The 15,503-nt window shown below is 48.4% G+C and overlaps 1 protein-coding gene across 2 annotated transcripts in view; it reads right to left on the minus strand.

Moving 5' to 3' along the window:
- Positions 1-14,578, minus strand: part of ST3GAL5 (ST3 beta-galactoside alpha-2,3-sialyltransferase 5) — a 49,903-nt gene extending 35,325 nt beyond the window's left edge. Inside the window, exon 1 of one of the 2 annotated variants that reach the window (XM_026481422.4) lies at positions 14,411-14,578. In XM_026481422.4, coding sequence (XP_026337207.1) covers positions 14,411-14,495 — 85 coding nt within the window. In that variant the 5' untranslated portion in view covers positions 14,496-14,578. The remainder of the gene's footprint in view (positions 1-14,410) is intronic. The other variant, XM_057309199.1, reaches the window with a different exon arrangement.
- Between the last annotated feature and the right edge of the window lie 925 nt (positions 14,579-15,503).

The following is a 15,503-nucleotide window of genomic DNA, read 5'->3' on the forward strand; positions in this document are numbered from 1 at the left end:
GGGGAGCAGTGTTTTAGCCAGAAAAGCTCAAGACTACACCAGTCCAGGGTCTTGCCTGTGGCTTCCAGAGCTCTGGGTGACATGTTACTCCTCTCCTACTGATTCCAGAGGTCAACCTGTCCTCCTCGTCCACGCAAGGAGACAACCAAGGCGGCTAATTCCAAACCCAGTTCTGGCTGTGGAACTTTTTGTTTGTATGAAAGCTCACTTAGAACCCTAAGACATAACACACACAGGCACGCAATTGGGGGTGCCTGGGTGGTCAGCGGGTGGGGCATCTGACTCTTGGTTTTGGCTCAGGTTATGATCTTAGGGTCATGGGGTCGAGCCCCACATTGGGCACCACGCTCAGCGGGGAGTCTGCTTGCGAGTCTCTCCCCCTCCCTCTGCCCCTCCCTCTCGCATGCTTTCTCTCTCAAATACATAAATCTTCAAAAAAAAAAAAAAAAAAAAGCATGCAATTGATCTTTTGCAAAGTTTCTCCACCTCAGCACTACTGATATTTGGGGCCGGGTAACTCTTTGTTGTAGACGACGGTCTCGTGTCGGATGTTGAGCAGCAATCCTGGTCCTCCCCCTCGCCCAGCCGTGACAACCAAAGCTGTCTCCACACGTTGCTGAATGTCCCCTGAGGGGCCAAACTGCCCCCAGCTTTACCCACTGGAATAAAGTCATTGTCTATATTGACATTCCAAACATCGCCACATTTTTAAAGCATTGAGGGTTATTAAATTCACTGCAGAAACTGAAAATTCAAAGACTGTGGACTACAAACTGAAGATTCTTGAGTTTTGGTATCTAATCATTTTTAATGTTTGGTTTGGGTGGCTTGGCCTCAAGAAACCTGATTCATCAAGGTGAGTGGTCGTGTTCCTACCTGGACAACGTGGCAGCCGACACACAGGCACAGGCCTGCGCTCACACAGCCGCCGCCGGGCGCAGCACCAGCCTGCAGAGGAGAGGCCTCGGGCGCGCGGGGACAGAAGGTGCACACTCCCTGGATCCAAGCGACCCACCCCAGCGCCTTTAACCACCCCTCTCCACTCCCACCACCGAAGGGGGCAAACTCCCTCCGCACGGTCCTTTCCTGTTTCTACTAGGTAGGCAGTGTCTTACTTCTCTTTTAGGAATATGAAATGTCACCCGTGACTTCAAAACCACAAAGGAAGTACTGATTTGAGCTCTGCTGCTGAGACCACACCCAATCATCCGCCGTCTTCTAGGATTTGTTCAACTGAAATTATCAGTGCCTTCCCCCAGGTGAGGACAGACAGAGGTGGTTTTCCGTGAAGCAGAAAGGGGCTCTCAGCAGACACAGGGTCTGCCAGTGTCTTGATCTGGGACTCCCCGACCTCCGGAACTGAGAAATGAATGTCTATTGTGTAAGTAAACAATAAATAAATAAATAAACAAACAAACAAATAATCACCGCCTCCACCGTTGCCCTGGCCTGTGGTTCTGCAAGCTGACCAGGCCCAAGAACCACTGGAGGGGGCTGTGAAGGATGCAGGTTCCCAGACCTCACTCCCAGAATGTCCCACCTGGGAGGACCGAGTAAGGATGCCAAATGTGCATTTTAAGCAAGTTCCCGGGGTTACGAGTTACGTGGGTGCGGCACTGTGAGAAACCCCGCACAAGTTCCTCACAGCTGTAACTAGCAACAGATTAAGGCTCCATCTTTAGCCTAAGGATGTTCAGATCCTCCTACAAACTGTGCAGTTACAAGGACCTATCTTCTGAAAGGAAAAACAAAAATGTTGCTCCATGAATGCAGTCCACACTCTGCTAATTTTGACCACCAACCAAAACGCAAGCACCTCCATGATTCCGAGGTACGCTTTTTAATCTCCTGCTAATCAACTGGTACTCCTCTAAGGTTGAGAACGCATGGTTACTGTCGTTCAATTGCTGGCATTTCCCACGTTTAAAAGTGCTAAGGCAGGGACGCCTGGGTGGCTCAGGCGGTTAAGTGGCTGCCTTCGGTCAGGTCATGATCTCAGGGTCCTGGGATCGGGTCCTGCGTCGGGCTCCCTGCTCAGGGGGGAGCCTGCTTCTCCCTCTTCCCTCTGCTCGTGCTCTCTCTCTCTCAAATAAATAAATAAAATCTTAAAAAAAAAAAAGTGCTAAGGCAATTAATTCTGAGTCCTCGCAACACATAAACATTCTCCCAAACGAGAACATGCCCAGAAACTACACATGGAATTTCTCCATGATTTTACTGAAGTGACAAAGATGTCGACAGGGCAGTGCCTTTTGCAGGGTCAAGTCCAGAGCCCTCTCCCCCTCCCCACCTCTCTCTCCCACTCCCCTCCTCCTCCTCACTCCTCTTCAGCCTAGAGGCCTCCTGCTCCCCCCCCCCCACCTCAGGGTCTTCATTTGCCTCTGCCCCGCCTCCACGGGGCTCTCTCCTTCACCCTCTTTATTCTGCTCTTTGTCCAAAAGTCGCCTTCCTTGTAAAACAGCATCCCCACCCCTGAGCCCTGTGAGGCACTTCCGCTTTCCTTCAGGGAACTCAGTACTACTCACACACACTTGCTTGTTGTCTGCTCTCCCCACTAAATATAAGCTTCCTGGGAAGGGGGCTCTGGGGAGTTCATTCACTGCCATAACCTCAGGACCTACAACAGTGCCCAGCACAGAAAAGGCTCTAAACGCTTGCTGAAGGAATGAATGCGCTCCTCAGAGGCCTGCACCCAGGTCCCTGCCGAACAGCTAAGCCAAAGTCCGCATGGCCCTAACAAAGAGGCAGACGTGAAAACCAGATGCTTCCCTGTGTCCAGATATCACAATCACTGGGCATTTGTGAAGTGTCCAGAGCATGCCTGATGCCCGGGGAGCAGGGATGGGAATCACTGTGTGTGTGTGTGTGTGTGTGTGTGTGTGTGTGTCAGGGAAGGGAGACAAAGTCAAATGACTGTCCCACCCACCACCATGGGAAATGAAAGGGGCAGCCGGATCTGTTTGTTTTGTTTTTTAAGAGGAGAGGAAAGAGATAAAATAGTCAACAGTTTGGCAGTTTGATAATGGCCAAGTCACCTCTTTCAGGATGTTTGCTAATATGTAAAAAGCAGGGTCGGATGAGAACATTTCTACTGCCTCTTCTTCCACTAAAATTTATGAGCCTCACCTACTTTTCAAAGTAAGAACAGGAAACATAAAACTCAGCTGATTCAATGAACGCTCATACATTATGACCGTTTAGGAGAGAGAAATAGGAAGTTGGAATAAGTGGAGGGAAATGGATTTTAAAAAATAATAAAAGGGGAGGGGCGCCTGGATGGCTCGGTCGGTTAAGCGTCTGTCTTAGGTTCAGGTCATGATCTCAGGTCTCTGCTCAGGGAGTCTGTTTCTCCCTCTCACTCTCCCTCTGTGCTCTCTCTCTCAAATAAATAAAATGTTTTAAAAAATAATAAAAAGGGAAAGAGAGAGTTGGGGGGCACAGAGTGGAGAAAATGGAGTGGGGGCTGGGGGACAGAAAATTCTGGAAAAGGAGAGCTGGAAGGGAAAGACAGACAGCAAGGAGGAATAGAAGCTTCTGTGTTCTTCTCATATTCTGTTCCCTGGGGCTGGACAATTTCCCAGGAACTCCTCTCTGCAAATTCTGATACGCAGACCCACCCACACACCCACCTCAGGCCCTAACTCAAGAGCTCCCCTTTGGAATCCAAAAACTGCCCCCGCCACCCCCGTCTCCCAGGAGAGACCCCAGCCCCAGCATAGAAGGTTGCCCTAAACTGCATAAAATCCAGTGGGGGCTGGAAAAGGACCCCCTCCTCATGCAGAACATAGTAAATGCAGGATTTCTGCCAAAACATACAACCCGAGGGTCTGTCAAGGCAGGAGGGAGGACCATCTTTAACGGGCTGATGCCAAGGCTTTGGGCAAGGCGCACCCTCCGAGGGCCTGGTGCCTTATTTGCTGGCAAGCGCTCGACCAAAGCATCTTGGTGCAGTGCGCTGCTCTCAGGCATCGACACTCTCCACTGTGTTTAAATATACTTCTGAAGCTACATTCTGCCTGGGAAGCCTCTTTTCCAGGACAGTTGTAGGTGGGGTGGGGGTGGGAGCAGGAGTGAAGTCTAAACCAAGTAAGTGCGTGGCTCAGAGCTGGTAGACCAGCTGCCTGAGGCCAGCCAGCAGGAGTGAAGTCTCTGGAACAGGAGCAGCCGCAGCAGACAGCGGAAGGAAGAAACCTTCCTGTCAGGCAAAGCTGCACTATGAAGGCTCTTCGGCCCTGTTTTCCACCGATGCCAGGGGGGGCCAAGCCAATGGCAAAGCGAGCTCAGTGTTGTGGGAAATGACTTCATGAACAGCCACAGAAAGGGGAGACCCTGAAAAGCCCCCACACGTCTACTGATGCTAGACTGGACACAGCACGACGACCTGCAGGCTTCTGAGTTTTTATACTCTGTTTTCTGACATAATCTCTAAGTGACAGAAAGATTGCAAGAACAGTACAAAAAATTCCCGTATAATTTCACCTAACTCCCCAATTGTTAACAACCTACCACATTTGCTCTGTCGTTTTATGATACAACAGAATACACACACTACCTTTTAACCATTTGAAAGCAGGTGAAAACATGACATATTCCCCCTCAAATATTTTAGTATTTCCTAAAGACAGGGATATTCCCTTACACAACCACCACATGGAGACAAAAATCGGGAAATTGTTGTTGCTTCAATCCCATCTAAAGACCTGACACGAATTCCTTTAGTAGTTCCAATAATGACCCTAGAGCAAAAAGGATCGCGTGTGGCATTCAGCTGTCATATCTTTTCAACCTCCCTTACCCCGAAACAGTGGCTTTATCTTTCATGACCTTGGCATTTCTTGAAAAGTACAGGCCAGTTCTTTTGTAGGATGTCCCACGATTGAGATTTGTCTACTTCTTCATGATTAGATTCAAGTTATACATTTTTGGCCAAAATATCGCAGAGTAACGCTGGGCTCCTCCCGATGCATTTTCTCCGGAGGCAGACGACGTTGATCTATCCCGCTGCTGGTGATGTTAAAGCTGACCCACTGGCTGAAGTGGTGGGAGGCAGGTTTCTCCACTGCCAAGTTACTCTTTTTCCTTTGTAATTAATAAGTAACTTGATGGACGATACTGCGAGACAAAGTAAATATCCCCTTCCTCATCAAACACCTATTTCAGCGCCCCCTGGTACATTCCTGCCCGAGTAAGGGTAAAATCCTGTGGGAGGACACACAAGGTCAAACTTCAGGGAAAAAACTAGGGCTGGATGAAGCAGTGACTCATGAGCAAGAATCAGCATGTGAGACTTAATTCAAATAACCCTGGGTTACGTTCACTCCTAGCAATTAAGGAGAAAAAAAAAAAAAAACACCGCTAGATTTACTTTTGAGAGTATATGTGAGTACCCATGAGCATGCTAGTTTCTCTCATGGTGAGCCACGGCTGCTGGAAACTCAGCCCTCAATTCACACGTGTCTGGTGGCAGAGACACCCACGTCCAGAGAGCTGACGGCTAGAGTCATCCTCACCCCGAGGCCCAATTCTCCAGGAGCAATGCGGAGGGGCTCAGCTCGGTGACTCGTGGCGCAGGGAGGCATATTTGAAAACAAACACCCCAACTCCCTACTGCCTTAGATGAGTCACAGTCAGGTTTAGGAGAAGTATTTTTTTAAAGCTCTATTATCACAAAGTGAGAAACTTCAGAAATTATTTAAAAGCGGAAAGAACATTTTGAAATCATATACTGGTTGTCATACTACAGCCCAGTGATATCCACTGTTAACGTTCTGGTCTATCATCTATCAGTCTTGGCTCTTGGCATGTGTATACTTTTATCAGGACTGGGATCAAAGTGTCTACACCAGCCTTCCTCAAGCTGGGTTCCACTGGGGAATTAGGCCCAAGAGAAAAGGATATGAATACCTATTTTCTCAATTCTCCCAAGGATGGTCTATAACTAGAATCATTCCAGAAGCATAGAAGAGAAGTTAATTCATTACCTACGGTGGTTGCCTTAGAGTAGCAGGGCTTAATTCTCCTGCAGAGCCCATTTGTGGAGGGCTGGTCTATACTGTTGGCTAATTTGCTTTATTTCCCTAATAAACCTTTAAATAAACATTTAATAAGCACCAGGCACTGGGGATATAAAGATAAATATGGCACAGCCCCTTTCTTCTTTAAATGAATAATCTAGCCAGGAAAAGCGAAAATACCTTAATACCCCACACACCCAACAGCACCATGACAGAGGGGCAGTCAGGAACCATCACGTCCGTCACAGACAGCAGGGAGGCTTCCTGAGCAGATGATATGCAAATAAGTCTCTAAAGGATGGGCAGGACTTCAGAGACAGACGGAAGAGAGGAACAGGCATTCCAGATGGAAGGAAGGCCATGCCAAAATGCCCAGAGAGACAGGCTCAGGCCCAATCACAGGGGACCTGGTGAGAGCGGCAGAAAATGCGGCTGAGACGGAACCAGGCCCTCTGAACTGGCCCCAGAGGAGGAGGTGCCGGGCAGCCCTAAGTGGTTCTGGAGCGGGGGTGGCCAGCTCACCCTGGGATGAAGGAGGCCAAGGGAGAGGGTAGTCAAGGGAGAGGGTCACAGAGGTCGCTGCAGCTGGGGGTCATGGGGGAGCCGAGCCAGAGCAGGTGCAGTGAGAAGGAGGCTGGTCACAGGACGTGGAGGGAGATGCCACAGGGAACTGGTGACCGAGCCAGCAGGGGCTGTCCCTTGAGCGCACTGCCCGCGGAGACCTGGTCTGCATTAACAAACTCAGGCCAGTAATGGGAAGGAAAAAGAGCAAAGCCCATGCAAGAAGGCACCACACAGCGCCACCATTCCACCGTTCTCGGAGATGATTTAATGGCGGACGTGGGGTTACCTCTCAGAGGAGGGGGCCAGAGGGAATGAGCCACGACACTGGAGTAGACTGAGGAAAACCGCTCACAGAACAGAACTCCTCCTTTTTGGGTCCCTCCAAGCTCTAAGAAAACACCTTACATAATAGCTCTCCAGTGGGGGCCGCTGTGGCAGCAAATTATACACACAGAATATGCTCCCAGAGAACGAAAGTCTGTGGCGACCCCATGAACACCACGAACAGAGCAAAACCTAGAAACCACCTTTAAAAAAAAAAAAAAAGACGTTATTTATTTGAGAGAGAGAGAGCACGAGAGAGAGCACGAGAGCACGAGTGGGGGGAGGGTCAGAGAGAGAGGGACAAGCAGACTCCCCGCTGAGCAGGGAGACCAGGATCATGACCTGAGCCGAAGGCAGATGCTTAACCAACTGAGCCACCCAGGCGCCCCTAGAAGCTACCTTTTTAACAGATTTCCCTCTTGATTTAAAGAAAATACAAGTAGTTGGGCTGAATAAGTAATAAATAGCAGAAAATGAAAATCAGTAGAATTGACAGTTAACAAAAGGATAAACAGGCTCCAACATGGGACCTTCCCCCAAACCTGAGTAAAATGGGAAACACAGGGTATGAGATGAAGGGAAAGTGTGTGTGCAAGCTCTAAAAGAACCAAGATCCTCTCCCCAACACACACACACACACACACACACACACACACACAAAAGGGTTGGGTCCCTAAGTCCTGGCATTATGAAGTGACATCGCCAAACCAGACCTGAGCAATACTCCTCAGGGAGCCGCTGTCCAGGTGAGTAGGGAAGGGAAGGTGAAGGATTCGCTAGGCAGTTTACGCAGTAATCCAGGATTCGATAAGCCTCATTGTCCTAGAAGAAGCAGACTAGTCAGGGACAACCCAAATCAGAGGGCGGTAATGACCCTAGAAAAGAAACTGGAGGGACCACAACTGGAACCTGCCGTTTGGTAGGCCCTGGCAGTTTTGAGATGGAAGGAGTGGAAACAATCCCATAGAAGGAAAAGGAAAGTTTTGTTTGGGCCACTTCACGCTCAGAACAAATGAAATATGTTTAAACTCTTAAAACCAACACCATGTATTTAGGTCCGTAAGAGGCATGGCTAAAACAGAGAATTTCCTTTTACACCCCATACACATCCCTTTTACTCTTTGCTCCAAATATTCGGGAAACCACTATTTGGGCAGGTCCCTAAAGAGGTACGCTGCCACTCACACAGCCAGTTTTAATCAGGCTTAGAGTACAGGCCTGGGGCTACAGCACTAGCAATGCGGACACAGTGTCTTCTCTAGAGACTCTCATAATCTTATTTTAAAAATCAGACAAGTACATCTACCACCAGTGTCATTATTTTCATAATATTTCTTTCAAATTTATTCTACCTGGGACATAAGGGCTGTGTTACAGGATGTTTTAGATTTGGGGAGGGATGTGTGTCTGGGAGGGGGTTAGAAAAGGTCCTCCCAGGAAGGAAGGAGTAGGACTTGGTAGATGTAGGCAGGCAGGTGTCACCTGGGCGGGGACAGCAGGCACCGAGGTGTCTGAAGGTCCAGCCCAGGAGGGAATAATGTGCAAAGAGAAGCTGGAAAAAAGAAGCAGGCCAAGCCACGGCGGGTTAGAATTTTATCCTGAGATAAAAGGAGCAACAGGGTGGGTTGGGGGGGGCTGGGAGTTAACTGGAAAATGGATTTTGGAGAGACCTCTCCAGAGGTCAGACTGGAGATGGGGAAGCCCTCTTGTGCCCTGAGACCACTTAGGAGGCTGCTGTGGAGACCCAGGGGAGTGATGATGATGTGTCCGGGAACCCACCAACCTGGGCAGGGAACAGAGCCATCTCAGCCACCTCAGGTGACCTTCTCGACAATGTCGACAGGAGCTGTTCTCAGGCATGGGAGGGATACATTTGCCTCCTCACCACCTCCAGGTCAGACTGCCTGAGTCAGAATGCCCCCTAGACACTTCCCCTAGGTTCTGTCCCCTACAGTTTCTTAACCTCTCTGAGCCTCAAAATCCTCGTTTGTAAATCCTCGTATAGCTTTTGTGAAAATTAAGTGAGCTGACATATATAAATATATAAAATGACATACATCTAAAAAAACATACATATACAAAACATGTCTAGAACAGGTGAGGATAAAGTGAGTCAGCACAGCATTTACCTTTTTTCTGATCTTGTCTACGTGTTGTGGCATGTGGGTTTGTTGGGAGGGGGGTGAGTTTAACAAGATTTTCACAAAAGAGCCCACTCCCTCTTTGCCAACCAAAAAACACTGCTAGATTCCTATGATCCTAGATTTGCTTGGGAGACAACTGAACCCTACCACCAGAATTGCTCTGACTGTCCCCTTTATCAAGACAAATCAGCTCAATGTTTATAGGCTAGGATGCAGAGCTGTGCTGTCCAGTACAGTGCCACTAGCCACATGTGCCCATTAAGTACTTCAAATGTGACCAAACCAAACTGAGATGTGCTCTATGTAAGTAAGATGCACACTGCGCTTTGAAGACTTAGTATGAACAGAAGGGTGTAAAATACCTCATTAATAATTTTTATTTTGATTTCATAATATATTGGACATATTGAGTTAAGTAAAATATATTACTAAAATTAACTTCATGGGGTGCCTGGGTGGCTCAGTCGGTTAAGCGTCCGACTCTTGATATCAGCTCAGGTCTTGATCTCAGGGTCATGAGTTCAAACTCCAAGCTGGCCTCCACACTAGGTGCAGAGCCTACTTTAAAAAAAAACTAATTTCACCTGTCTTTTTAAAGTTTCCTTCTTTCTATTTCATTGTTCTATTTTAATTGCTATGTTCCTAACTTCTTAATTTAGCTAATTAAATCATTACTTTTTGCCATTTTTCTTGTTAATATGAGCAATTAAGACTGTACATTTCCCCCTAAATACCAAGTTAGTTGCACCTCACAAGTTTTTTAAGTGTACAACTCATCCTACAAGTTTTGACATATATGTTTATTATTACTTACCTTTCAAATCTAATTATTTTCAAATTCAGATTTTCAAAAATATTTTTTCAAAGTATCTTTAAAAATGGATATAATTTAGTTGCATTGTGTTCAGAGAACTTGGTCTGTATGGTACTAATTCTTAGGACTTATTTCATGACCAGGTATATACTCAATTTTTGTAAAAGTATAATCTTCACTTGCTGGGACCATGTTTTCTATATAATCAGTGTGATCAAGCTTATTGTTTGTTGAAATAATCCCTTATTCATTTTCAGTCAGCTTGTTCTATCAGTTACTCAAAGATGTATGCTAAAGGAGCACCTGGGTGGCACAGCGGTTAAGCATCTGCCTTCGGCTCAGGGCGTGATCCTGGCGTTACGGGATCGAGTCCCACATCAGTCTCTTCTGCTATGAGCCTGCTTCTTCCTCTCCCACTCCCCCTGCTTGTGTTCCCTCTCTCGCTGGCTGTCTCTTTCTCTGTCAAATAAATAAATAAAATCTTTAAAAAAAAAAAAAGATGTATGCTAAAAATCTCCCACTATGGTGGCAGATTTGTCAACTTTTTTTATCCTTCTGTTACTTTTTACTTTATATAGTTTGAAGCTGTGTTATTAGGTACATAAGAGTTTAGAAGTTCTTATATTACTCAGAAATTGAAACTTTGATGCACCTGTATCTTTTAATTTTTTTAAATGTAGCTACTAGAAAATTTTAAATTATGTGTGGCTTGGGTTATCTTTCCACTGGACAGCACTGGTCTAGAGAAAAGATAACAAACAAGCAGCCTGCACCAACCACCAAGTCCTGGAAGACTAAGGACGACTGCAGAAAATAGCAAGCAAAGAGAGGAGAGTGTTGGCAGCCCTGTTGAAGTACCATCCTCTGTCTTCCTCTCTTGCTGCTGGAGTCTAGCTACTAGGAAATGAGACCAAGATGTTTGTGAAAAGCAGAAAGGAGGTGAAGAACAAGACAGAAGAGGATAAAAAAGCAGAAGCTGAGAAAAGGCGGCCAGGAAAAAAGGAATTCTACACATATAATAGAACAACTCCTTCTGCTCTGAACTCAATGCATTTAAGCCTTTAATTATGAAAATGACACTCAGTATTAAAAACAGCCTTACTGTCCAAAAGGCAGAACGATTTAAAGTAGAGCTTTTTTATTTGTTATTTTTTTTATCAATTTTCTCTCTTTGAATTAATCAAATCATATCATATGATACTTAACTATTATGATTCCAGATACTAAAAACTTGAAAAGGAGAAGGATTCATAGGTTATAGGAGTTGGCAGAACCATCCAATAACTTAATCCTGGATATTTTTTCCATGCCAGAAGAAGAGAACAAAAATACCTTGTATGGCCTCAAAAGACCAACCAGGAAATGGGCTTTTCTTCTAGGATGTGGAGGAATTCTTAGCAGAAATCCAAAAGTACAGAGAAGGCAGGTCGGAGAAGTAGGAACAAGTATACGAAGCACAATGTTACGAAAGCAGAGGGAGAAGAGGTTCCCAGAAGAGTCTGCAGCAAGAAGGCTGGGAGCTGAGATAAGGTAAAGCAGTTCGGCCACAGAAACTCTTCCCTGACAACATTGCTCTTGGGTTTCCCACAGCTCAGCCTGCCCTGCTGCCTGACTCTGGGGTGACTGGGGCATGGAGGTGACTGCACTTGCCAAGAGCGTATGGGACATGGGGCACAGCCAGGTAGAAACTGATCATGACTCCTGGTGGGACTCCTGCCTATCTCCTTCGTGAAAAGTCAATGCTGCACTCATCAGCTAGTAGAAGAATGTACTAACAGTATGCTAATGAAAAGTAACCACTAATTACCATTTAATAACCATATTGATCACTGCACTAATAACGTAATTAATCAAAAATTGGAATAAAATAGCTTTGCCTGCAGCTCCCAAAGCTGAGTATACACACGCCCATGACCCCTTTATCCCACACCTACTATACCCCCATCAGAAATGCATACATATGTATACCAAAGATAGGTACGAGAACAGTCACAATAGCATTACATGCAATAGCCAAATGCTGGAAACTGCCCGAATATCCATCAACAGTGCACAGATAAATAAGTGATTTATTATTCACCCAATAGCCAAAATCAGCAACGAGAGTGAGTACACTACAAGAGGCGTCATGAGCAAATATCAGAAACCTAACTCATGAGGAAAGATGGCAGACTGCAAGATCCTCGGTCAGGCGCGGGTTATCCTCGGGGAGGTAGGGACTGGAAGGGAGCACCTGGGGAGCTCCTGCTTCTTGATCTGAGTGCATAGCTGTGTTCAGTTTGGAGAATTTGTGAATATAGTAGGTGTACTTACCTTTTGTGTATGTCGGGAAGGAAGGAAGGAAGGAAGGAAGGAAGGAAGGAAGGAAGGGAGGGAGGGAGGGAGGGAGGGAGGAAGGAAGGGCGAGCTCACCAGGTAAGACAAGCCTAGTAATGTCCTTGTACCCCTCTAACCTCATTTGTCTCTCCCTCCCTTACACAACTTCCTTGCTCCCCTCCTGCACGTGCGCCTAAGCTGGGTCTCTCTCCTTGGGAAGCCCACATGTCACCACCCATATTTACCGCTTCTTCCCACATCAGGCTGGCGATTTGTGCCCCCCCCCCCCATTTTGGATGCCTTTGCTAACTTAGGCCATTCACGCTGATGCAGCCCTAGCTTCTCCTTTCTCAGCAGTTAGGAAGTTTGTACCATCCTTGTGTATCTTCCCAGCTATTTTATTTCTGCCCACACTGCCCAGCTAGACTAAAGACACAGAGCATGCCCTTTGGGAACCATCTCAACCCTCCATAGGCAGTTCAGATTAAATCATCCCTCAGGAGCTAGAAGGGTGTGGAAGATGAGCCTCGATCCTTCTCAGGAACTGCTGGCTCCAAGACACACCCCCATGCCCCCCCTTCCCAGCACCTGGATGGAGTCCCACAGAGAACTCTGAACCTCTTTTTATTGTCTGTTCACCTCCCCTCACTGCTGCCAAACAGCATGGGGCTAACTTGGCAGTTTATGCCAAAATCATGAGCATTTTCAAAATAAGTAGTGAGTTTTGGGGATTTATGCCTGTCAGCCCTCTCCCTCTTCCATTAACCTCCTAATGCCTTCCCACCTCACCGTTTCTTTTCTGGCCTGAGGAAGAAATGGCTACTGATCATAACTAAGGTTCATTTCATTTTACAAAAACAGCAGCACTCACATAATGGACAGACACGAGAAAATACTCATGCCATCCTGGTTATAGGGCTCTGGCAGTTCACAGCAAGCTTCTGTCCAAGTACTGGTTGGAATTTAGGTGATCCCAGCTCTAAGACTAGAAATCTAAGACATTCTTCTAAACTGTCAAGCTTTCCAGATTACACAAGTGAAACCACAGCCCACCACGGTTTTGAGTCTGTGCGCCTTCACTCGACAGACATGGATTCCTCTTCCACAGTTTCAGGACGCGCATCCCACTGTGGAAGAGGATTAGCACTTATAAACCAAGAGGAGAGCGAGGCTAAACACCAGAGGGCAGGAGATGAGTCTCCTTCCTCTTTGTAACCCCAGCACCCAGCTCCCTGTTTGACACCACAAGCAGACAAGCCTAGGGTGCCAGATGAAACGCAGCACAGAAAACTATTTTCTCTTTTAGAAGAACGATACCTAATTAAGCAAAGGCCACGAACACGAATTAAGACATGAGCACATAAAATTCGTTCTTCAAGTCATCTACTGATTTGCAGGACCCTCTTCACTGGTAAACACATTCTTCGGTCAGAACCACTGAACCAGAGGCCTGGAAGAGACCACCGATAACAGCAGCTCAAGCCTCCCAGTAGAGACCGGGAGACAGAGCCCCAAATGGGGACCAGTGTCGGCCAAGGTCACCCAGCTGGTGTTGGCTAGGGACAAGATCCTGCCTCTCCCTATGCGGCCGGCTCCTCTAAGAGATGCCCTCGGAAAACCTTAAGTTACTTACACACTAGCGGCGTATAATGAATGCATGCCCACGTCAAGTCACTGCTTACAATTCAGAGGAAAGTAAAGGGTCACAAAACGTGTCTCTTCCGTAGGGCTGGCTGCAGAGAGGGGGCAAGGAAGGTCACTGGCGAATTTCTACCTGCAGACGCCGCACATCGTGCTTTCCGAAGGATGCAATGGCCAGTCTGGGGAACCGCTAGTTACCCTGCAAAGGGTCCCCCAATCCTGTTCCAGGGAAATGAGTTAACTCGGCTCCGCTGGCTAGGAAGCTTCCAGCAATGAATTAAACCCCGAGCCGCTGCGAGAAGCCGGGAGGGAAAAGGGCCAATGCGGCTGAACCCGACATCCTGGCGGTTCACCCCTGCGCCTCCACCACGTCCACACTGGCGCAGCGCCCCCCGCTCCGTCCACGCGGCCCGAGGCCACGACTCTCAGCCCGCGCCCCCGCGAGGCGGGTCTAGGGGCGCAGTGCCCTGGGCGCTGCCTGCGGGGCTGAGGCGGAGCCGCCAGGCCCAGCTAGGCAGGGGCAGGGAGTCATCGCCGCCGCCGCCCCCAGCCCGCGGGCCCCGTTACGCCGAGAAGGGGGCTGCGCCACTTACCTCGGCCGGCAGGTGCCGCCGCCACCGCCTCGGTTAGCAGCTGCAGGGGACGCCGCTCCGCGCCGCCCGCCGCCTTCGTCCGCATGCTAGGGAGGGGGCGCCGGCCGGCCGCCAGTCCCGGGCCCCGCGCCCCCGCCCGTCCCCGGCGCCGCGCTCGCGCCCATTCAGCACCGGACCGTCCGCTCCCCCGAGCGGATGCGGAGGAGGGACGTGGGGCGGGGCCGGGAGTCACGAGGACAGGAGAGACCAATCGGAGATCGCGAGGGGGGGGTCCCGCGGCGGCCCCGCCCCCGGGACGCGCGACCCCTCCACCCGGAGCGGTTGGGGAAGCCGGGCGCCCCCAGCAGGATGTAGCCGGGCGGGTGGGTTGGGAGGAGCCAGGGTGTCGGGCACCCAGCGCTCTCTTAAACTCTGCGTGCCGTAGCGGGTGAAGGAACAAAAGGTACAGCTTGATTGTAGCTTTTACTGCGCGTAGGACTGGTACTTAAGAAGCCAGTGAACGGAGGGGCTTTACGTAGTCACGTGCTTCACTTGCTAGCACAAACCCCGAGGACCAGGGTTCAGAGTTCCTGGGGCCCTGAGACCCTTGAGAACTGCACGAGGTCAGCCTGGGCGTGTGTCTGGGCACTTGCGAAACATCTTTATGTTGTTCCACGTGTCCGAGAAGAAGGAGATAGTGCTGATTACCACCAGTATCAGAGATGGGCAATTGAGGCCCAGGGAGCAGAAGTGAGTTACCCTAAATCATTGGGGCATTTTGGTGGCAGAGCAAGGATCAGAACCTGCGTTTGGAGTTCCCCTTTCCATGCTTCAGGAGTATCCCTTGATTCTGGGAGAGGAAATGTCATACAGTTTTTTTAAGGCATAAATATTAGTGAATCCCCAAATTCAAGAATCAAGAGGAGTTTAAAGCACTGATATGTTATTTCTTTAACACAGCTGAATGTGTATAATGGGCCTGCAACATTTCCGTGCCTTAGGACTTGTTGACTCCTCAGTGAGCTCAGTGAAATTGCCTTCAGAATTTTTTTTCAGGTTAACAGATTCAGAGCATCGCGGTCATGTGCCGGTGATACCAGTTCCGGTTTAAAAA

Source organism: Ursus arctos, unplaced genomic scaffold (genome assembly GCF_023065955.2).
Source record: "Ursus arctos isolate Adak ecotype North America unplaced genomic scaffold, UrsArc2.0 scaffold_8, whole genome shotgun sequence".
Classification (NCBI taxonomy): Eukaryota; Metazoa; Chordata; class Mammalia; order Carnivora; family Ursidae; genus Ursus; species Ursus arctos.